Genomic DNA, 26,042 nt, shown 5'->3' on the forward strand with positions numbered 1-26,042 from the left:
TAATATACGAATCACAGAGAATAAAAACCAATTTAAGTTCTTAGTTTGTTTTTGTTTTTTAGCTATTAAAATACTTATTTGTAAATTAAAGCGCTTAAACTATTTTGTAATTAACGCTTTTAAGTAAATTAAAATTTACATATTTACTTCTAGCTAATAAAAACATAAAGTAGTAATTTAAACAGAGTTTTATTGTCACACTAGTCGCACTTGTCGATTATGCAATTCCGTAGGATATTAGTTATATTAAATTTCAGTTAAATCGTTTAAATTCAACTTTACGTCCATGATTCCATCAAACTGTCAGACATTAAAGGTTATTATTTTAACTACCTCACCTATGTTTAGTTCTTTGTGTGCATGAATTTTACTCATACAGACTAGTCCAATAACATCTCAGTGATACTTAAAAACATAAATGTCCGGATTTATCTAATATTTGCAGTATTGTTTCTCATCATTTTTTTTTATTCGTTTTGTAAAATTTGCATATTTTTAATCAGAATCTTTCTCCTTTATCTTTCACGTCAAGAAAATCAGACGATTAAATATTTTATGAAACAGTTAAAATTTTAATGGTTAGAATTTCAAGGTAACATTGCAATCTCCTGATGGAAATAAAACAGAAAATTATTATTATTTTTTTAAATTACCATAATTCTGGAAAGAAATGCACGTCATTTAAATTGCAAGGGATGTTCCAATTAAAAGGTATGAAACGACGCTGTGGATATAAATGAAGCTTTTATTCAAAGTATACACCATAGGCCTGAGCACAACGATCCCATTGATTAACGAGCTGAAGGATTCCTTGTTCCCAGAATTCCTGAGGCTATGACGGGTCCCAGTCCTTCACAATGTCCTTGAATTCGCCATCCGAGTTGAAGCGCTTCCTTTTCCATTGTTTTTTTTTCAATAGAACCAAACACAGGAAAATCGCAGGATGACATGTCCGGGCTGTAAGGCGGATGATCGAGCTGCTCCCGCTTGAACTTGGCCAGTTCCGCGTGTGTGACCCTGGAGATGTCTGGACACGCATTATCATGGAGCAGAACCACACCCTTCGTGAGTAGCCCCGGTCATTTGTTCTTGATGGACCTGCGTAGTCTTCAGGATGTCTCTCAGTACACATCGGAGTTAATGGTTCTTCTGTGCTCGAGGAATTCAACCAATTAGCGGACCTTGGACGGCAAACTCAAGGACACTGTGAAGGACTGAGTCTCGTCACGGCCACAGGAATTCTGTGTACAAGGAATCCTTCGGCTCGTTAATCAATGGGATCGTTGTGCTCAGGCCTATGGTGTATACTTTGAATAAAGTCTTCATTTATACCCACAGTGTATAGTGAACATTTTCATTTGAACACTCCTTTAGTATCCTTAAAAAGGCATTTTTTAAATTTTGAAATTTAATTTTTCAAATTGAATTTAAAAATTGCAAAACTCATTTCGTTAAAATAATATTTTCGAAAGTTGTCGTTAAAAAACATCACAATCCTGATTAATTTTTAATTAATTAAGATCCTAATTAAAATTTAAAAATAAATAACCCGAAGTGCACACACCTATCCTCCAAGGTAAACACATGCCAAATTTGGTATTGTATGTCAAAGTGCCTGGTCTATAGAGCGTTATCACATACGCATATCCATATTCATTTTTATTATTAGCAAAGATAGATGTCCATTTGAGAAAAAAGGGACAATTTTTACAATTGGTCGAATCTAATTTGAATACAATTATAAAAACATTTGTTCTTGGTTGATCTTAAAAAACTTCTATAAACAAAAACAAAAATCCATGCGTTACCATGCATGTTAACCAACGAAGATTATATATTTCTCTACTAATAATAATGATGAATATGAGTGTGTAAGCGCGGTATACAGTCCAAACCATTTGATTTACAGCTCCAAATTTGGCACAATATACCTTGGCAGGTGAAAATGTGCACGTTGGAATAATTTTTTTGTAATTTTAATTAAAATTTTAAATAATTAAAAATTAAGTCAAATTTCGGCATTTTTTCGCAATATCTTCCGAATATATTATCACACGAAAATTAATTTTGCAGCGCTTTAAAATGTAAAAACTGTCCTTTTTAATGATGCCAGTTTAATAATCATGTAAACTTTTGATGAATTATGATATTTTAATAAATATTTTTGATTCATTTCCAACAATAAACTATACCTCAATTCAAATAGTTGTCCTAAAATTCAAATGTGTTTCAGTGTTTTATCAAATATTTAATCAAGTAATTTTCTTTTCATTATTTCATTCTAAGGAAGCATGATTCTGTTTAATATCTGTGTAGTTTACAAGACAAATAAAAAATGAAGTTATAATATCGCGAATGCACCGGCCATTTACGTTTTTAATAGCGTTATGATGATTGGGACAGCTCTCTATCAGAAAAGTTCATGTACACAATAAACAAAGCATATAAAATACAATTAAAATAATAGGGATTTAATGCCAAATAATATGATGGAATCATGGATGTGAATTTGCATCTGAAAACAAATGTAGCTAATATTCCTGACGAACTATTTGATTACCTGGGGCAACTAGTTAAAAATAAAACAAATCATAGAAAAAGTGCTTAGACATTTACTGTAAGCTGGTTGGGTGAAAATTAGATTTTATAACTGTAATCGTGAATTGAAATATGCCTATTTCCACATGATACACATCAAATCCATCGGGATAATTTTAATTTAGAATCCCTGGGTGAGGGAAGAGGATCACAATACCTCATAAGACAACGTAGAAATAGATGTGTCAAATTGTGTTTATTACATTATTAGAATATCGCATGAATTGTATAGAATTCGCATGTGTTAATAGAGGATAATTTTACAAATCAAAGGACGGAGAATTGGGGGTTTTTCATATTTTTATTATTATATTTTCATGTTTTTCCTTATACAAAAAAGTGGATAACAGCATATTTTAATCTTCAGCTCTTAATTGAGCAGTTCATGTTGTGCTTTGAAAATATGTGTGAGTGGTTGAAAGCCGAGAACGATATTCCGTTAACTGTGTGCGAATTAATTTTAACTTGCTTGCGCACACCCGAAATCGTCGATGTTGGCAGTATACCTGTTGTTTGATGACATACGTTTTGGCTTTTTGTGTGTATATAAAAAAAAGAAAATGTATCTTTAAAATCACCATTGTATGCAGAGTTGCGCCAAACGTCGAACTTATAGCATTGCTCAGCATAGTTTCGGCAAAATGCAGCTATTTCTCTAATACTGCTAATTTTCCTTGTCTCGGTTTAGTGTAGTTATAATGTAGCAATGTAGTTTTTAGTGTAGTTGTTACTCTTCCACAAAAATGCAATTAAAAAATTTCCGTGTACTTCCATGATGTCACACATTATATTTGATAATCTTAATATATATAAATTACGTGTCACGTTGTTTGTCCGCGATGGATTCCTAAACTACTTAACCGATTTTAATCAAATTTGAACACCGTGTGCAGTTTGATCTACCTTAAAAGATAGGATAGCCCTTTTTTTGAATTTTTAATTATTAATTAAAAACTAACTTTCCCGCCAAAAAAATCTTTTCATTTTTCCCACCGCCAAATGAGTACGGCTTCAGTTTTTTCCCCAACAGTCATGAGGCTGGGCTTAAGATTTTTTGGCTGATTATTTGAAATGATTCTATTTATTTTCTTAATGTTTGATGCATTTAAAATTGAACATTGTTAATTAATAGATCTTTCAGATTCATTCTTAAGTACTTTTGAATTAAAATAAAACAGAATAAAGAAAATTAAAAATGTCTAATCTGCATAGCGTTACCCCAACTGGCGTAGAAAAACTCATGCATTTGCGTTACCGTAACTGGCGTTGAAAATTCAAGCATGCGCATTGTGTTCTGATTGTTGACATGACAACCATTGTCAACGGACGATTTAAATTATTTTTTGCTTAGTTGCATGTTTTTGTAATTAAATTGTATTTTTGTTAGTTATATATTTTTTGTATACGCTTATAGTTTTAAGTACATCGCTTTTTTAGTTTTTTTTAACCTGCTTTCAACCGATTATTTTAAACGATTCGTTTTATTTTCTTAGTGTTTGATGCATTTAAAACTAAACATTGTTAATTAATCGTTCTGGTCATAATGAATCTGAGAATATTTTGTTTACAAATTCTTCAAATATTACATAAATTAGGAAAGATATTCTTTAGTGCCCATAAAGTTTAAACGCTCAGTGACTGTTTTCAGTAATCATATTACAAAAAATTACTTTGTTTCAGTAAAAAAATATTATTATATTAATTGCAGATTAATCCTTTCCACATTAATTTATAGTATAAATTCTACGAAACTAACAGAAAATTACAGAGATACATATTACGTTATGACTGAAGGCGTTTATAATATTATGAGAGAATTATATGACTATCAAAATGTGAAGTTTTAAAATATTTTGATGAAGAAGCTATTAAAATAGGAATTGCATAAAATATTTAATTATTAAAATTTAAACGAACATTAAGATTGGCGAACCGGCTGGTCGCCAAAGGCGGCTAGTATTTTACTAAATATGACTAATATGACCAGGGAACTTGGTAACATTCCTAATCTTACATAATACATTTATTGACTGAAACAACATAAAATATAATCTTTTGCATCGAGCATTTTTCTGCATTGAAATATATGCCCATCTCAAACAGTTTAGAAATAAGCTATTGGGCCACGATTGAAATGGACATCTGTGTAAATGTTTATTTAACAGACGGCTATCTAATCAACCTAAAGAAGCGTATGACATACGCAAGCAATCAACCACTATGCACGACAAGCACAAAGAAAATGTGGATTTTGTTGGTGTCAATGGATAAATTAAAACTAGGAAAGCTTTTAAAAATTTTGTTAATTTACTTTTTTGCAGAAAAAAAGAAAGTGTTTGTAATAAGAAAAATTCTGCCCCCGGATATTAATGCGTCTTTCAGACTCCCCTTTATGTTTGTCGTGCTCTATCTTACTTCCTGTGCCGAAAGACATATTTATGGAATTATATCTTTCTGCTCGTCTGTTTGTCAGTACGGTAATTCGAAAACGCTTCAAGCCAGGCGGATGAAATTTTATATATGGCTTTGACAATAAAATTAAAGATCTTTGTTAGATTTTGACAGAAGTGAATATAAAGAATCAAAAGGCCTGCTCGATTACTTTCATTACACCGCAAATCTATATTATGCAAATAAAGAAAAAAAACAGAATTTGAAGTGAAAATTATTTTGGGAGTTTCTTTCTGGTTCTGTGACAGTGAGAAACTCTCTACAGTACTAATATTAATCAAATCAAATCAAAAATAATTTCTCTGTGCATATTTATACCGCAATGAAATTAAATATCTTAGTTTTACCATGAATTCTGTGGTATATCATTAATTGCATTTTGTTCCATTCAACATTCGTTGAATTTTTTCATGGAAAAAGAGCCAGAAATTGCGGATACAGTAAATGAAATTTTCTGTAAGTCGTAATAGAATGACGTCCAGTAAGCAAAAGAAAGTCCTAAAATGACTTCGAAGACATGCAAGGAATTCTATATGTTCTCTTCTGCTTCTGGATGACGAAAAAGAGCAAGAAAAGACTGATGGCGAAGCCGAAAACGAAGAAGATGCCAGCAATGAAAAACGTCTCGTGGCCTCCCAAGTGGTCGAAACCGATTCCCGCGAGCACACAACCGATGCTTGCACCTATTATGGAAGAAAAAAGAAGATTATGAATAGTTTTAAAGTAAACTTTTTCTCCTACATAAAAAAAATAAAGTGATTAAAAGGAAGTTGAATGAATGTCATTAGAAAAAAAAAAAAAACATTAAAATATTCTTAAATCCTAATTAGAGCTTTTTGAATCCTTTAAACGATAAAAATTCCCCTTCCCTTTTAATATCCCTACTTCAAAAAACAAATATTCTTTAATATAATTTTAATATGAGTAACATTTAATAAATAAATTCAATGATAAATCCAAATTTAAATAGTATTTAACGGTGAGAAATTTTCTGTATTGTGTGTGCGTGTGTGTGGGTGTGTGTGTGCGCGTGTGTGTGTGCGCGTGTGTGTGTGTGTGTGTTGATATTGGTACTCTATAGGCCAAGCCGTTTCAGTCACTTTAGACAACGTGAATGAGGAGGACGTTTTTATTATTTACAGTTGGAATTTTAATTAATTAAACAATAAGCTAGGCTTTGGTGAATACTTTCTGTAACTTCCAAAAATTAAGTACAACAATGATTTTTATATCATCTTAAAGTCCAAAAAATTATCTTTTCAATGCCATTTTACAACACTTTTTTTCATTATTGTGGATGAAAACGAGATCGTTTTAAACTGTTTCATCAAATATTTGATCTCGTAATTTTCTTCGATGAAAATCTAATAGTCTAATAGCTATGTAGGTTTTAAAGATAAATAAATAAATGAAGATACGCTACCGCTAAATAAATTTAGGAAAGAACTAGATTTAATACTGTTACGGATTCTACCAAGTCCGTAAATTCATCGGGTTCGAATGTAGTGGGTGTATGGTGTGAAAACAATCAGCAGGCCTCAATAATGAACGACGAGTTTTTATTAAACACGAAGTCACGAGTATGCAGACAACAAATTCACAGCCGAGACGAACAAAGACAATACACAGCAGCACTTTTCGCAAACAGCGCAACACAGATCAGTAATGATAAGCTGCTCGAAGCTCTCAGGGAAAGAGCTCTTTCCACTTTTAACCAGAGTTGAACTCTAAAACTTGCCTCCAGCTCTGTCACACGGCCTATTATAGTTCCCGAGATTAGGGATGACGAATATTTTCAGAGCGGTTATTACGTAACCAATATCAAAAAGTCACAAATACAAGTGATCAATACTTTTCAAAGAGGGGTGTGATTCAAATCCTTGATACGATCTTACTGATGATATTTCGATTACAGGTTTTGGATCACGATAGAAAGTAACAATCGATACGATATCACTGAAATTTGCCGGAGTGGTGACTTTACTGGAAAGTAAGAATCGATACGATCTGTCCAATGGAAGCTCTCGAAAAAAATCTGTGATTGTTTTGAAAAGTGAACGGACTGGTTATTGGAATTATCGTATCGTATCATTGAATTGCATATCACTGAAATTTATCGGAGCGGTGATTTCACCGGAAATGAGAGGCTTCACTGGAAAGTGCGAAGTCACAGCTCCACTTTACGGGAGTGACCGATATTCGTATTTGATGATGCGCTACTCCATACAGATCACTTTTAATTGCTCCTGACATGATTGACTTTGATTACATGTACTCTGTTTACTGCTGGCGCCATCTATTGGTAGAATAAGGACTAAAGTAAACATTTTAAAGAAATGACATATATTTTTAACTCATCTTTTCCAGAAAATGGTTCACTCTAATAAATAAATTAAATAAATAGTTTTGAGAAAAAAAATAAAATTTAAGAAGTAAGCTGAAACAGATAAATTAATTCAATCACACGTTAATTAAATTAGTAAATTAAGTATTAATTACAATTAATAAATTTTATATTTAATATTAAGTAATAATTTTTAATTAAAAATATGATTGAAATAACAGATATTTGGAACGCATATTTAAAAATAACAATAGCAATATTATTTGTTATTCAAAAAGTCGTGGATTATGCATCTCTACCCGAGATACGGAGGAGAATGTTCTCGAACAGTCAAGCATATATCGGTAACGATTAACTCTATCGCCAAAATTCCTAAAGATTCCAGTTTTATCTATTTTGTCGTCAAAATCGCCAAATGGTTGTCAAGTTTGTCGCCATGTCCGGGGATCACTGATTCGGCATCCGATCAGCATCCAACAGAGCTGATCGTAAAACGTTCTTTTCAGTGATAGAACTAATTGTGCTGGATAACAGAATGGTAACAATACCGTTATGGTGATGAGCTAAAAAAGCTCATATGTACGATGAACAAACAAGATTAATGTCTGACAATTTGATAGCATCACGGACATGACGTTTTATCAAAACGATTTAACTAAAATTAAATATGATCACTAACACCAGCTAACCAAAAGTGAATAATAAACTTGAATGTAGTTTTTAACCAAATGGCCAACAATCACAAAATTTCTTTTTTACATTGCTTAAATATCTAATTAAAAGCTTTCTCAGTTCTTGATTTGCAAATTAATCTGCAAAATGCGATAAAATTTGGTTCACGCAGAAATTTTCATGCGTGAAAAAATTTTAAGAATTACGTGATGAAATTTAAACGGTGCTTGATTCCAGTGTTAATAAATTAAGAACACGATCCTTGTAAATCAAATAAAGACAAAAATAAAATTTCTTTGAAAATTTCACAATAAAAAGTAGACACTCAACTTAGGCTCATATATAAACTATTGTAGCATGCCTTATATTTTTCAATGCACAAATTTAATTTATAATTAATAAAATTTTGCATGCGATATTTAAATCTATCATCGATACAATTTTTTTTCAAACGATTTCAGGCGAACAACGCAATTAAAAATTTTTGTAAGGGAATTTCCGGTTTTTTTTTTTTTTTTTTTTTAATGACGAGATGTTTAGTTACAGTTGCATATTCATTTTCAGGATTTCCGCCTTTGAGATTTTTCTGATAGCCGAACTAGCATTTATTTCCTCTGTGAGTTCCAAATCCTATTTCGTTATGCGTCTCCTCTTCGTTCAAAAGAAAATCAGTACTTTAAAATTTTAAAATCAATCAGAAAATTAAAGAATCATCGATGCAAAATAATAGATTACTACAAAATATGTTTTTATTGTAGTTAAATTTAATTGATTTTATATACTTTTATTTAAATTTACATTTCACTTTTGTAAAGACGGAATACTGTAATCTACACGTATTTTAGCTCACTTCCTGATATGCTGAAATTTTTTACTCGTATATATTCTCCATAAAATTTTATTCTTTTAATATTTTCAAAATTTATTATAAGTTAATCGATTAATTTAAACAATTTAATTACATTTTAATTGAATATTGGTGGGTCTCGATTACATATATGTATAAAATTTTAAATCCCTAACATATCGAGAAGTGATTTAAAATCAATTACAAAATTCCATTTTTACAAACAGGGAACAAATCAACTTCCATAAAAATGTATAGTAAAAAATAATTTCACTACATGTATTTACAATTCTAATTGTGGTCCAATAACTAATTCTAAAACATTAGAGATACATATTGCTTTAAAAATGAAAATAATAACTTTTAGTTGAGCCAGTAAATGTATTTCTCAAAGAAGTAAGATGTCTAAATGTTTATACATTTTCCTGATTCTGTTAATCAGATATAGTAAGTCATATCACTGACTCTCCGACCCTCCCGAAGGCACACGGATAAAGATAACTGGATGACCGGACCCCGCAACAGCAACACAGAAGGGAACTGTGGTCGAGTTCTAAGGACCATCACCGACCACGGTACAACCCTTCCCGAAAGAAGTACGTCCCGTCATCGATGGGAGGAGCCAGATCCCCTACCTTTTTGCGTACCCTCCAGGGTGGCGAGATCCAGCCACTATACCGGAAGCATCTCATCCTCTTTTCGAGGTGCCCCCGGGGGTTAATAAAATATAGTAAAATATTTTTGATAAACTGACATCTCAACTTATAATAAAGAGGTGTGTGTGTGTGTGTGCTGGTGCTCTATAGGCCCTACAGTTTTTAAATTTGACACACACACACACACACACACATATATATATATATATATATATATATATATATATATATATATATATATATATATTATGACCTTATATGGAAATATGCACTTCGGAACGACTTTTTAAAAATGTAACTATAATTTTTTATTAAAAATTAAATTCAATTTTGATATTTTCCCGCAACATATAATACATTCAAAATATATCATTGCAAAAAATATGAAATTTACATTATTATTATCTGGTAACTCATTATCATTTCACTCGTTTCTCAATTAAAATTCAGTTTAAAATGTTGAAAATATAACTTTAGATCATAATATAAGTTTAATAATTTACTTTTGTTTAAATATTTTGCATTTGAATTCAAATTTTAAAATAAAATTTCCCTGTAATGTCCATTTTATTTTGTTGTTGCGTTAAAATTAATTTGATGATTTCTCAAAATGCCTACCACAAGCGACACTCGATGATCTAATCCAGAACACGATTCTATGATCTTATTACATTTTATTGTACTTCTTAAGAACATTTAATAAACGTGAATCATTTGAATAGATTCAATTAGTTCATAAAACTAGACACCTAAGGAAATAAACCCTTTAAAATTAAAATTAAAAATGCAGACTTTTTTATTTGTATTCTCCTGTGAAATTATGATTTTATTTATCAGCTTATGGTTTTTCATGACAAAAAATTAAACATTTTGATTGACTGGAATTCTTAATCAACAGGAATAAAAATAGAATGAGCACAAAAAATAAGATAGTTGCATTTACCTAGGCCTTCATGAGTGCTGAACAGTATTGACTGAGTCGTTGCTTCAGTACCGGGTTTAGAACTTAGCTTCCCATAGGATGCTATGACAGTGTAATAAAGACCAAACGTAATACCATGGCAGAATTCTAAAGGAAGTACCCACCAGGGCCTGTATAGCTGACTATAATATAAGAAACGTATTATATATGTCAACAGGGATAAAGACAATAGTTGAAAATGTCCACATTTTCGTATGATCCAACCAGAAAAGAACATGAGTGGGATTGCGCCCCCAAAACTTTGAACTGTGAGACATAGCCCACAGAGAAGTTCGCTTCCTCCTATGGTTCTCAAGAACCAGATCAAATAAAACCATATCAACCCCGTTCCAAGTCCATTCATCAGAATCACAGCTTCGTAGGCAAGGAATTCTTTTGATCTGAGGACAATCCCAACGTCACGCAGAATGTTCTTCGAGAATTGGGGTTTAGTGAGATCTAGCTTAGAAATGTTCCAAAGAAATAAGAGCAACGATGTTGCCATCAAGATCCAGGCTGCAAGAAAATCTCCAGTGTAATCGTTGAGTAAGCCCGCTACAGGAGCAATGATGCCCCATCCAATGGAACCCCACATACGTTGCCTTCCGAACACAGCTCCAGTTTTTTGGATGGTTTCACAGCATGCTGTATCGGAAAGAGTAAAAATGGCATTGGTGCAGATGCTTGAAAATGTAAATAGGAAAGCAAATGTCCAGAACTGATAAGTCTTAAAATCACTTATCCTTCTGTTTTCAGATATATCCACATCTGACAGATTTCTCTTTAATATATTGGTGTCAGCTTGATTTACCCTTTTGATAATATCTAATAAGTTCTTTCTTGATAAGTTTTGCTCACTGCAATACATAAAATTATCCACTGAACAGTTAGGTTTTATTAAATACATAAAAAATTCATTATCCACATTTGTTCGATTGCTTTCAGTTGATTTAGTTATTTTTGAATAAAATAGACGCTTGTCATCATCTAAACACTGTATACCTGAAGAGATGTCATTGCATAAGGGTAAGCTAATATTCAAAGTGTCAGCTTGACTAAAAAATAAAACACACTTGTATTCACAGTCATCACTGTTTTGCATTTTATCAAAAGAGAAGTTGTTAGGGGCATTCAAACACCATTTCGTTTCAAAGGAACACATCATAAAGTTTTTATCTTGAATTTGAATCTCATCATAATTTGTTTCGAAGCAATCTGCCATTGAAAAATTAATTTTATTCTCAATGAATTCATATAAATACTTGAAGTTACGATCCAAATTTGATGCATTCATCGGAATCTTTTCAAAAGAATCAGACGAATTTGTTATTTCACCCCGATCGTTCTTGGGGAGGGCAAGCATCAAGAAATAGCACATCATATTGAGGATAGTCAGGACACAGATGATGAATTTGAGTTTGTTGAAGTAATCTGCGATGTAGCCAATGAGAGGCTTGGTGAAAATGAATAGAAACATCTGAGCCGTGAGCACTGCCCCCATAGATGTCGCTGCAAGTCCAAGTCTTTCTTTTGCAAATACTACTACAAAAGGTATTGTTGCTCCAAGAGCTGAAAAGAAGAGAAATATTATTTTGTTTATAGATACTGTGTAGTACTTCCGAATAGAATTGAATTTTAAACAAAGAATCTGAATGCCCCCATTTTGAATCAGCAACAGTTGTGCCATGATCAGTGTCAAAATCTCAATTTTCAGCCGGAAGATGCAGTGCAATTCTAAGCTTAGGGGTGCCTCGAATGAGGAGAAAAGCTACATCAATTTCATATTGAAGATTTTATTTTAGAAATTTAAAAAAATTTCTATGGATTATATTTTTACTTTTGAACCGAGAAATTATTTATCTAATCAAAAGAAACATTTATTTCTAATGAAAAAAAAATTATTCAGTGAATGTGTGTTTTGATGAAAATTCAAAATAAAAATCAAATAATTTTATATATATATGTGTGTGTATCAGATACGATATATATATTTACAAGAATATATATATATATATATATATATATATATATATACAAAAGTATTAAAATCAAGTTAATAGAAAAAAAAAATTTTTAAGGGTCACCCTCAGGCAGGGGTTCAAAGAAAGGGATTTTTTCTGTGAAGGAAATGCAGAAATAGTCTAATAATGATTCCTTGTGACCCGAAAATTATTAGACTATATCTGCATTTCCTTCACAGAAGAAATCCCTTTCTTTGAATCCCTGCCTGAGGGTGACCCTTGAAAAAGTCTTCAGGCCGGATTCTTTTTTGTATTTTTTTTGGTTTGGTTTTTGTTTGGTTTTTTTGATTTTCCTATTAACTTGATTTTAATACTTTTGTATCAATTCATCTGTGTTTTAGAAGTAGCTGCAGTTGCGCTCTCTAAATACTATGAAGTTCTTTTTTGGTTTTAATTTGAATAGGTAATAAATTTTAGTTGCAATTTCGAAACTGTTTTGTTTCGTTTTCATTTTAGGTTCTTTTTCAAACTATTTCTTACTTTAGATTGGTTACTATATATATATATATATATATATATATATATATATATCATATTCTTTTTTGTGTTAACAAGATTAAATAGGAATAAAAAATGCAATGTAACACACATCAAGGAAGCGTTAATGCAAAATCTTTATTTGATTAAAGTGTGTGAAATTAATTTAATTATTAAAACATAGATCAGCACTAACTAGAAGAAATTAGAAAGAAGTTTACAAGAAAAAAATAAAGAAAGGTTCTTATTATTGTCTGTCGCGCTAAGATCCACAGCTTCGACCAATGTGAATGTACATATGATTTGCTAGTTTTTGAGGAAAATAGCCAATACGAGAAACTTGAATACTTTCTCTTATGACTTATATGAATCCTCAAATATAAGAAACGCCCCAACCGTAAAAGTTATATTTGATGTTTTTATAAATATTTTGCAATAATACTGCAACAGATTTTCTTCATTTTTTTCAAATGACTCAGAAAAAATTCTGATTAACAGAATATATCATTCATTAATGGAATTATATTTTTTCGCTCATATACTCTTACATGATCATACACTGAATCTATAATAAGGGAGGGGAGGTAACGTGGGTTAACACGACTCGGGTTGATTCGGCTTTTATAAAAAGGAAAGTAAAATTATCAATTTTGAATTTATTTTGTATATGAAAAAGTTTCTTGTGGATGTTGTAAATATAATTCTCGTGTGCATTATACGTAGGGTTTATTTGTTAAGCGAAAAAGGACTTTCTCTAAGCTAGAGAATCTAAAATACTGTAATAACTTCCAATAACCTACTGATAACTTCAAAACAAGATTATTAATTTAACATTTTAACAAATCATTATTTTTATCCTCTTTTTTTTTATTATTGAGAAGCATCTGAACAAGTTATTTATCATAGAGATTCGATTCTCCGAATCGACTGGATCCATAGTCACTTCGGATGTCCGAAAACTTGGTTAATAGAAAGAAGACTAATTTTTAATCATAACTTCTTTTCTTTTACTAAGTTTTCCCAAATTTTGTCTTTAGAAATTGTAAAAATAAATCCTCAAGTACTACTACATATTAGCTTTAATTATGTTTAAGAAGATTCGAGTATGTTATTAATTTTCATTATTCCTTTGCATTTAAAAATTGTTCTCAAAAATATTTTTTCTGCTACTCAAGAGCCCAAAATGTCTCGATATATTAACAATATTTTTTTCAAGAAAGACTTTTTTCACGAATTTCTCGCGTTAATAGGGAAGTATGTAAGAATAAGAACTGTTGTTTTAATTTTAAATACTATTACGGAAAATTCTGCACGAAATTCAGTGAAATCAAATGGTTCCCTGTAGTGAATGTATGGTGAAGCAGTCCAACAGTCTCAGTAACAAATAAGATCACTTTGTTCAACGCGAAGATACAGACGTCAAAACACAGCCGAGATGTACACAAATACAGTATTTACAATGATCAGCAGCATATCGGTAGTAAATAATCACAAGAGCAATACTCAACAGGTAGAGAAACTTCACACAATTATTCACGTCCCCCAAAACATCTGCTATTCTCCAATTGTTTCCTCGCCATTTGCCAATTCACTACTATAAGATTAGTTCCTCAGCACAGAACTCGCTGCTGCTTCATGACTTGACTCCAAGACTCAGCACATGGCTAGATCCTCATTCACCAATCGCTTAAGCTCCACTTAACGCTTGAACTTCGCTCACTTGATCCCACTCGTCACTGACTGACTCCATCTCGGTCTTTTTTAGCTTCCGCAGCAACATATAGAAGGATTATCACAATTCGCAACCTAATGACATACCGCCAAAATTTCTAGAATCTTCCATTTTGTCGCCAAAATATTGGCAAGTTTGTCGCCAAGCTTGGGAGTCATTGATCTGGAACTGACCAGTATCCAACAGAACTATCCATAAGATTGTCTTTCTTACGATGAACCAACTGCTCTAGGAAGCAACATTACAAATTCATAACTATACAATATAAAAGAGAAAGTATTGTAATAGACAAAAATTCGACCTCCAGAATTTAACGAATCTCCTCATTTCCGACCTCCAGAATTTAACGAATCTCCTCGTTTCCGACCTCCCTAAGCCGGAAAAAAACATGTTTTTGGAATTAAGATTTAAGAACTATAATTTTTAAAGCATGATAAATGAAAAAAAGCTATGAGCAAGATAGATGAAAGCCAATAAACGGTCTTTACATCAAGTTTATAGATTTCTATCAGATTTGAACGACACCCATTTTGAGGAATTCTGTCTGTCTTATTGTCCAAATATAAACCTAATAACAAGAAAACAAGTTGGTGAATAAAATAATTAAGTTCATACATATAACATCTGAAGTATAGATGCTTGTCAAATTTCGAACCGAATTCATAAAAGGATTGATGTCTGTCGGTCTGTATTTTCGCAAACATGTAAGTGCGATAACTCAAAAATGCAACAATGAAATTTGGTATTGATCTTGTGTCAACAATCACAATCGTAGTCAAATTTTGCCTTCAATTGGTTTTAAAAAAAAGCATCCAAATTACATACTCGGTTTCTTAGTACTAGTATATTAACTGAATGCCAGCGAGTTATCGCCAAAGATAGTTAATAGGTTTTATTGTAACCATCATTTGTCAATGGTTTGTGACTGATGGACAACTGCCGCCTTCCTTCATTGTAATACATACAAGTCTCATGTGCGGAACTCTTAAAATAAAAATCTGAGTTCTCATGACATTCGCTGCCTTGCACAAGCTCCACAATTTTATGGAGAGAGAGGGGGGAATCCTTCATTAGATAATATGCGAGAACGATTACAGAAGACCCTTCCAGAAGTTATTTTTTGAAAATATAACTTCTCCAATTATGAAAGATCACTCCCCTATAAAAACCTTTTCCGAGCCTTCACATAATGAAAATTGGTTCAAATGCCAGCTTTGACATCCTCCACAGCAAAATTTAATGTTTATTAAGCCGAAAATCATATTTTGATTTTCTGTCGTATCTCGATTAAGAGAGATCTCGGTTTGTGAAGGCTTATTTATTGGTATCCTATTGCATTTAAAAGATGCTTTACTCAAATATTTTAAAATTTTCATTAGAAACAGCGAAAGATGTAAGATGTGTGTGAGCTAAAATTGATCCCGGCATATTACTTAAAATGCTATATATAGCAACTAAATGGGTAACAATAAAACTTACCTCCATTGTATAAAAAGAAATGAATTTTGAATCTAACCATTTTTCTATCGATATGCCAACATGCTTTTGTTTCCGTACTTTTTTCAGAGGGTTCAGTCTGAATAATATAAACTTCCTGGCTGTTTTCAATTTTCTCAGAAGCCATTCTGTTCTTCGGTCGCTACCAAAATGTCCTAGAATTATTTTTTCAGTGTGAAGGATACAGGTTTGTATTTGTCAAGCTGTAAAAAGTAAAAAATATGATTTAGAATATTTCAGGAAATGAATGTCACATCATACAGATTATTATTTGTTTGAATATTTATTTAAATTTATATCAAAAACAATTTTGCTTCAGAATAGAAAATCATGTGATCTATTCTAGCCAGTTTGCAAATGAAAGGTCTTAAGTAAAAGGCCAATAGAAATGCTTATTAAAGCAATTTATCTCAAAACCCATCTAAACAATGAGATCATTAACTTTATTGTAGCACAAACGGACTGCTAACAATTTTATTATACTTAGTCAAAGTAGATCCAATACAATAATTTAATAGCATCACAGAACTAGCGAAGAAAAGTTAGGAATACTGCAAATATCTTAATTCAGTTCATTTGGAACTATTTACTTATGATATATCTGTGATTTTAATTTTTTTAATTAAAAGAGGTTACGGAAACTTTACAAATTTAGTCAAAGGCGACAATCTAGAAACACTTATTCTTAGAAAAAAGAGCAGAAGTCATTGTTCAATTCGCATACTTATTAGTCACTAGTCGCCTCTGATTACCAGCAGGTTAGCCAGAATATTGGCTATATTTGGTTTCTGATAAATCGTTTTTTCTAATTTCATTTCATGATTCCGCCAAATTATCTGACATTAAAGCTATGTTATTTTAATTATCTTTGTTAAGTTATGTTTATTGACTACATCGGGGTTAAACATACATTTCCAGGATGCGAACTACTTCTCATTTTTCAAAGGTGTTGTGGTCCACCCAGTGGCGTAGGTCTACAGTATTTATTATAATTTAATAATAAATATGGAATTTGTACTTACCTACCATAACTACAAACATAATCAAGTATCAAGATACAAACATAATAATTATAGGTACAAATATAATAATATCAAATGTCGCATTCAATATCAAACAATTCAAAATACATTAAAAAATAGATCATTTTCATCTAAAATAGTTCTTGTAGTTATAGTTAGAATATTTAGGCTACATCCTGTCCACTTATCTTGAATATCCTGGGACATAATTACTGACTGCTAATCTTGCACTAGATTCTCACTGGTCCTCTGTGAGACGGGAACGATATGTTGCCTTAATTATATTCATCGTTGAAAATGCAGATTCACACAGATAAGTAGAGCCAAAAAACGATGTTAACTGATATACAATTTTTTAAAATTAGGATACTGTACTTCGTCCATTATATTCCAAATAATATTCTTAGGTTCTGAAATAAGTGTTTTTAAAATTATGTCATTTTGCAGGAGAAAATCTTCGTTTTCCTCAAGAGTTAAAAAGAATATAATATTCCAAAAATATATTTCTTTTAGTATGCGCGTCTTAGGTTTTAATAAAGGCGGTCTAACCAAAATGTCTTGGTGGACCACCGGTCGATCGCGATCGATTAATTCCACCCCTGGTCTACATGAACCTTTCTGATAGAGACAGACCCATAACGTCATAATTAGGGATTGCAATACCGGACCAAAATTTCAATACCGGTATTCGGTATTTTTTAAATCTTAATACCGGGATACCGGTTTAATACCGGTATTAGAAATTTTAGAAAAAGAAAACACAGGCGTTTCTTTTTTTTATTTGCCAGTTTTGTTAGAGAGTATAAATATCACAAAAAATAATCTGTAATAAATTATAACAGTATACAATCACAAAAAAGTAAAGAAACATCTTATTTATTTAAATCACAAAAAAAGTGTAAATATCACTGTTCAGTCAGTGGTACTATTACAAATTTTTGAAATGTGATCTTAAAAAACATAATGCATCAATTGTACTGTCATTAAGCCTGAAAAGTAATTCTGTGTAAAAATTACCAGCTGTCAAAAATGCTCTTTCGGCATCTACGCTAGTGGGTGGTACTGTTAGCAATGCGTGGTATACTTTTTCCAAGTATTTACCTCTAAATCCCTCATCCTCAAATAAATCGATTTCTCGTCGGATGGTTTTGGATATAGCTGATTTCTGTATTGTATTTTGGTTCGTTGAAATTTTTTTATTTATCTCTAATTCTAATTTTTGTTCAAGAGACAATTCCTTTTCACTATTGTTAGAGTTTTGACTCCCACCGGTGGAGAAAAGGGGAAATTCTGTTCCCCTAATTAGATGTATTCGAGGCGCCGACACAGCGACATGTACATACTCTCTCTCCCGTCTTTTGTGTTGTGATGTACTTGTGTGGTAGCTTAGAAATGTCCGTGTCTATATATATGTGAAAATAAAACCTATGAAAGTTCAACTCCTGCTTCGTCATTAATGGAATTGTCATGCACTGATTGAACAACTATCGACAGTAGTGACATCATAATCTTCGATAATTGAACCGAATTCTGAATGTGGATAGGTTTGTGGGAAAAATTTTTTAAGAAACTTTACTCTAACTTAATCAGATTTGAATTGGTTATTTTCTTTTCTTCTTTTCATTTTCATTTTTAAAATCATTAGAATTATGTAAATACCATAAGACATTTTCTATTTCGGTATGCCTTTCTTCTGTGCGATTTTTCAATGTAATATATGATTCTTCAGATACTGATGTGTGCTGTTCTTTCAGTGACTGCAACATGAAATTTATTGTTGCATTAGCTGTTAATGAATTAGAATCTCTCTGACATAATGCCTCAACAGTCAGTTTTATTGGAAGTAGAGCTGATATAGTTCTGGATATTAAGTTGAATTCACTATCTGAAAAATTAATTTACAGGTTTAAGTCGATTAATGCTTTTTGGATTGGATTTCTCATTTTCTAAAATCGTTCCATCATTAGGAGTAAACTGTTCCAACGTGTTTTAGAATTTAATATTAATATATATTCTATTTTATTTTCAGTTAGTATATATTTTAGTAATATATCCTTTTTATAGGGGAACGTTTAAATATTTTAATAATTTTTCGAACTTTATAAATTATAGGAAACAAATCTTGATAGGTTAATATTTCACCCTCATTAGCAATATCTTCTTCAACAATTACATTGTCATTATCTTCATTGTCAATATCACGCTCACTCTTACTCTTTTCAAAGTTGGAACCCGAAGTTTCTATATCCACTGTATTTGGATTCTTCTGTGCTTTATATTTTTGGTATAATATATCTATTACTCCTAATTGAATTCCATGTGCATAGCACAATTGCTGATTTGCACCAATCCACTTTCCAACTTTTTTCATAATTGTTGCTCCATTATTCGTTATGGATACAATATTTTCTTTCAGGTATAATCCATGTTTCGCTAATTTAGATGTAAGCAATTAATTGAGCCATTAATTAGCTAATTAATTTCGTCCGTTAGGGAGATATAAAAACAAAAACGTATATTATATTACTATGTTCGCGATACCTGAACATATAATGGAGACAATTTTAAAAATTTCTAGTAAATACCGAAAAACCGGTAGTTAAACTTGTGAATACCGGTATTACAAAATTGTAAAAATGGCTCAAAATACCGGTATTCGGTATCCCGGTATACCGGTATTGCAATCCCTAGTTATAATGCTATAAAAATGTACACATCAGATTTCTCTATTTTTTGAATTTCGCGCCATTGTAACTGAACTTTTTATTTGTCTCGTAAACTCACAGATATTAAACAGAATCCTTTTCTAAAGCTTTCAACAATGGAAGAAAACCATGTTATTATGTGTTTGATGAAATAATGAAAACGGAAAAATTTGACTGTGTAAATAAATAAAAGCAGAAATGGTAACATTTAACTGGGAATTACATCTAACTGCACCGTCAAAACAAATGCATGATATTTTAAGTACACTTCCTGATCCTCATCATTGTTCTCATTTGAATTTAAAGATAAATTAAATGCTCCATGCTCTTCCTAAAAATTCTATTATATGTTTGAATTTCAAACATTATTAACATGCAAATCAATTATGACGTCTAGTATCAGAGTGGATGTTTTCTATCTGATCATGAGTATTTTGGTAATTAAGCTAAATTTCCGTGTGCAATTATTTTTTTCGCCTTTGAAGTGAGAATTCGATTAAAAAAAACCATGTTGCTGTTTTCCTTTTCTCTAAATAAAGAAAATAATATATAGTGATCATTAAATAATTTGTTCTCGAAATTTTGATCATGTTTTAAACTTTTCTGAGTTCGAGATTATCCAATTCTTGAATTATGGTTATTTCTCAGTGAATAAGCTAATTCAAAATTGCTACTAATCAGACAGACTAAATTTGTTAAGCACTCTTACGACCAACTGTAGATATTTGCCGAATTTTGGATCAAATCTTTTAAAGAGAAGTCTGTCTATTCTTCTACGCCCATCTTAATGCAATGACTCTGAAATACAACGAACAAGATGGGTTAAAATTTAGCATATTATTTTATTATTAGAGCTGTCGTTACGTATGACCATTGGGTTGTTCTACGAGGTTCTTCATGCATATGTAAGCGTGATAACTCAAAAACATAACAATTTGATGAATAGATAAGTTTTAGAATGTGATCTTTGCTCCAATACTGTAAATTTATATCAAATTTTAATCCACATCGGTAAATGATAAAAAAAAAACAATTTGTTCTAAAATGCATATTTTCTTCTTCTAAACAACAAATCTACTTACAAAATGGTTTAAATTTGTAAATAAGTCAAAGGAAGAAATTCCCACCATTTTTATTATTTTTTGCTTTCTGTGGCTTACTACTTATTAAGGTCATTACTAAACGATTCCCACTATATGTTTCAACTTGTTCATATACCGCAGTCGTATCAGATTGTTTTAAATTATGAAAGGATCAGCTATAAATCCTTAGAAATTACCTCGTCATAATTGATTAACAAAAAGACAATTAGCTGAAGCATTTTTATTGACCTATATCTGTCGCAAATGTAGGTAAATGATTGAACACGGATAACAATCATGAGGGTAATAGAATTTTTGTAAACAAAGATATTCTGGTCCATATACGTTAGAGACGTAGTAAGAAGATATCGTGGCTGTGTTGAAATGATTTACAGCTGGAAGTGGGATTTACATTTTCACCTCTCTCCATGGTATGTGTAAATTTATTCATAAGTACTCAGAAATAACAAAGGTAAAAATGTATTCGGAAATTATCAATATAGTATAAAGAGAAAGCGAAACAAATTTATATATATGTATAGTGAAGAACTGGTGAGTTTGCTCCATTGCTTACATTGGATCAATATTGCTTACTCAATACTCGACCTTTTATATTTTAAGAATTCTGATTATCTTAATATGTTCAAGGTAAAGTGTTCATTTTAATTTATAGATTATTCCTCACTTTAACAGAAGAAATCACGCTACCTTCGAATTAAATAGATAATGGATTTACCAATGATTTCGGTCTAACATTAGATTAAAATATTTACTATCAGCCATGTTCTTTTTTCGTTCATTTTGGAAACTTTTAAACTTGTGACATAAATCATAAATATTTCATTTAAAAGTAACTCACGAATAGTTTAATAATTTTAAATGTTATTTTGTAAATAGTTGTTAGTTCAGATTGACAACAGTGATATGTTATTAATTTTTTTTGAAGTTTTTTTTTGAATTTTTTTTGTTGTTGTTGTTATTTTTGAAGAAACTAAAGTTTGAATAAAAATAAGTTGATATCAATTTGGTAAGATTATTTATAATATAGTAATATTTCGTTTAATTGTAAGTCTGCATTCCATTTTTGTTGACACACAAACGCAACAAACTTTATCCTGTTTAGGCTGGTAGATTACCTGTAAAATTGTTCAAAACATTCTATTGGGCAGCGTGTCAGACATAGAATAACCGAATTTACTTCTTGGATAGTAGGTATTTACAAAGAAAAGTTTCTCAAATTTATAATTTAAAAAATATCCTAAAGTTTAGCGTTTTACCTCAATGATTTAAGAGTGCATTATTGCATAAAAATCATTACATCACTTAACCATTTTTACACTATTTAAAAGTTGGAAAAAATAAACTCTTCAATGATAACAGTTTCATTTCAGCGCATTTTTTGGTTCTAGTGTACATTTGGGTGCCCCTTCGATTGGCGACAAATTTCAGCGATGAAGCACTACTTCTGATTTCCATAATGTTTTGTTCTCATTGACATTATTATTGGGTTACCGACCGAAAAAATTTTACCCTTGGCGCCGATCTTAGCGTCAAAAAAATCGCCAAAGTATCAAGGGACATCCAATTGTAAACTTTTACCAAATTTTCAAATATGTTTTATAAAAGTACTTTTTATTCTTTTAATAATGCGTTTATACATACACCCATTGCGGCGATATTAAATAAATTTTTTGTTCACATCATAATTACTAACAATATAATTAAAAGAATAAAGTCTAAATCCTTATGATGCTACAATATTTTAAAATAGAGTTGCGAATTTTGAAATTTTGAAGTATTGAATTTTGAAATCCTTTAAATTTTAGAGGATTATTCTTTTCCCCGTGGTCTGAAAGAATCGAGACTTGGATAAAAATATTACAAATCATATCAAGGAGATACAATAATAATGCAGCATCCTTACCTAAAGTGAAAACACTCTTGGACACAAGAAGATGCCATTCTTATAAATAAAAACAATAAAATATAATTAAAGGTTTCTTCTTATTCACAACAGTGAGGAAAAGATTGTTAGGAAATATGTTTTCATGTCTGTAGGGGTGTTAAAGTTGCCATTACTTCATATAAATAAGATGATCGCGTAAAGGTCACTATAACTAAATAAACCTCTTATCTCAAGTCGTAAATATTGATTATTCAAGTTTAATCTGCAAAATTGTAAATCTGTAGTATTTTCTTCTATATCACAAATGATAAATTTTTCACAAATAGAAGCATTTTCATATTTTCTTTTTAAATTTTTTTCCGTCAGCTATATCTTAAAGTTTCATGATAAAGTGTGCAATTTATTATTTTATTATTTGTACTGAAACACAAAAGTCAGTGACACAAAAAACAAAATATTTTTTTGATTTTCGTATACTTTCCAACGAAGTACTTCCATGGTTGAGCCATATGATTTAAAATATTCGCTTTCATTTATTCGTAAAAAAAATATTTTAGCACATTGATTGTTATAGACGAATTAAATTGTCTTTCCGAAATATTAGATAAGTTCTAGTGATGCTCATTTTGTACTTAGTTTTATCTGCATATAGGATATACAGAGTGATTGGAAAAGTCCTTTTAAACCTTTTAAATTCAAAATGATGTTTCGCATAGCCAGGAAAGTAATATATATTTATAATAAAGTGACTATGCTAAATTTATTGAAACAAGTTACAGACTTTTCGTAGATAAATAAAGTTACAAAAAAATAACTCAAAAAAGGAAGAAAGTCGGTCCAAAATATATGCTACGCCATGGTAAAAACAAAAGAAGAAGTTTCATAGATACTGTCCATTTCAGTATCCTGAGACGATTACTTTTCGACGATTCTATCTCACCAAGGGGTGAGACACAGAAGGATATACGCATTTCCGGAATTCACTTTTTCGTTAAATGTAAACATCTCTTCCTTTCATCTTTTATCTCACCTCTATTTTGTAGAATTAAACTCATCCTACGCATGCGCAAAAGCGTGGTGAGTTTTAGAATCCGTTATCAAAAAATAAGTGACTTAAAAAAGAGTTCGTCTTCCTCCCACCCCCACCCCCTCCGATTGAGTTTTTCAGATTTTTTTGTTAATATTATTATTGTTTACTTTCTTCATTTCTTAAATGCCACTTTACCAGTTCTCAACTCAGAAAAAAATGTATGATAATACTGGAAAATACATTTTTCAATTTTAGGCAAAACCCTTTTCAAGTCACGGAAAGTTTCATTGTTTTAACTCAAATACCTCCTCTAAATTTACGGACAATCAAATGAAACTTTTTCCTATGTTTTTATTATAATATAGCATACATTTTTCTGATTGGACTTTTTGGCCCATCTCCTTTATTCTTTTATTCATTTTTTTGTTATTTCCCAATTTCGCCGTTAAGAGTGCTGTAACCTATCTCAATAAATTCAACATTGTCATTTTACTATAAGTACACGTTATTTCTTTGGCTATACGAGACGCCTTAAAAAGATTTTATCTTTCACCCTGAATATTCATAAGATCACTATTACTATTATGATTACGTTAAATATTATTAACACATTATAAATTAAAAGAGAATGCTTTTTTAAATGAATTTTTTGAAGCTGATTCTGCAGCTTTTTTTTATATATACGATGTATTTTGACATTTCTGGTGGTTATTTTAATCCAATTTGACCTGACATATCTGATAAAATTTATTAGTTACACAGAAGTGTGGTATTTTCTACTATTCATGGTTAGCTCAGAGCACTTAAGTAATACCTGAAGCTCACCGGAAATATCTTATAGTTCTCTTTAGATAACCGTATATCGAGAATTAGTAATTAGGATGAATCTCAATCCGTTATCTCCAAATATTCAAGAATTATCTCGACTATTCGAGTATATCTTCCAACATTCGACTCAAGACCTCCCATCCCCATTGAGAACTATTGAGATTTGATGGCCATGGTCATGATGATCTATCATCATGTTAGATATGTTTGTGTTTCCGTGTCTTTAACAAAAGTTCTGTGACTGCTGTGACGAGTCTAAGATCCTAATCTTGAAGTCCCATGTTACTCTTTTCACGATGCATTTGTCTTAATTAAAGCATAATAATGAATGGTATCGAATCTTCGTAAAATTGAAGAACGGATGGAACCAAACACCCGTAATTCATTCGTCCAAGCATTACTGCTTGATAAATACGGAGAATGGAAGTTCGATTGGCACTCCAAGCTGATTCGGAGAGTACCTTCACAACGTTTCAGGATTTCTCACACTTCTTCCAAAAGTGTGAATTGTGCGGAAGAAATATGAACTTTTGATCGAAGCATCCTTGTTTCTCCATAAATTAGACGAGCATTCTATGAGCTTAAAGGTCTTACAAAGGCAACTCATCAGCCAATTCACCAGTAGCTCAGAGTATTAGATTATTCTTTGCCAGGTTTTAAGTTTGGAATCACAATAGCTTTACGACATTGTGAAGGGTGCTTATGCTCAGTTCAAATTTTGTTGAATAACAGTAACAAATTGGAAAGAGAAGTGGTATTCAAATGACGAAGCATGTTGTAGGTGATTCCATTTGGTCCAGGACTGGTACCATAGTCTTGAGCCAAGGAGTTTCCAGTTCCTAATTTCACAGTTATATGGAAAGATTCTTTTGACATTATAATATCAAATCAATTGTTCCACTCGATTCTTAATTGCCAGGAAATCAGGATTATAAGAATCTATTGCGTATACTTGCACGAATTATTAGCCAAGAATATTGGCTTCATCTAATGAGGCCGAATGCATCATATTTCCTATATTTAAAGCAGGAAAGAAAGATTTCCTGTAAGGTAAAGACCATTACTGGCCTTCTTCCATAACGTTTTACTAGAAGTAGGGGATATTATGGATGAGACAAAGGATATTCAAGATTACCTCTGATTACGGAAGTGAATTTGAAGAATTGTTGCTCTCGCTCTTTCAAAGGCGACTAAGTACTCTGCAAGAAGGTAC

General features: G+C 31.3%; 2 protein-coding genes across 2 annotated transcripts in view; one reads left to right on the forward strand and one right to left on the reverse strand.

Annotated features, from left to right (window-relative positions):
- The window catches only part of LOC129967064 (major facilitator superfamily domain-containing protein 6-like), a 116,752-nt gene that overhangs the window by 69,017 nt on the left and 21,693 nt on the right, over positions 1-26,042 (forward strand). The gene's annotated exons all lie outside the window — the stretch shown is intronic.
- LOC129967063 (uncharacterized) lies at positions 197-23,121 on the reverse strand. Its single transcript, XM_056081714.1, has 4 exons — positions 22,990-23,121; positions 16,239-16,459; positions 10,512-12,098; positions 197-5,732 (listed from the first exon to the last, which is right to left on the reverse strand). Exons 2-4 carry the CDS (start codon positions 16,381-16,383, stop codon positions 5,548-5,550), a joined length of 1,917 nt encoding a protein of 638 aa, XP_055937689.1. The 5' UTR covers positions 16,384-16,459; positions 22,990-23,121; the 3' UTR covers positions 197-5,547.

The sequence above is a fragment of the Argiope bruennichi genome, chromosome 4 (assembly GCF_947563725.1).
Source record: "Argiope bruennichi chromosome 4, qqArgBrue1.1, whole genome shotgun sequence".
NCBI lineage: Eukaryota > Metazoa > Arthropoda > Arachnida > Araneae > Araneidae > Argiope > Argiope bruennichi.

Coding starts and splice junctions, on each gene's coding strand:
- LOC129967063 (XM_056081714.1), bottom strand. CDS start 16,383: ATGGCTTCTGAGAAAATTGAAAACAGCCAGGAAGTTTATATTATTCAG. Junction 12,099..16,238: donor TTTCTTTTTATACAATGGAG/GTAAGTTTTATT, acceptor TCTTCTTTTCAG/CTCTTGGAGCAACAATACCT. Junction 5,733..10,511: donor CAGCACTCATGAAGGCCTAG/GTAAATGCAACT, acceptor CTTCCATAATAG/GTGCAAGCATCGGTTGTGTG.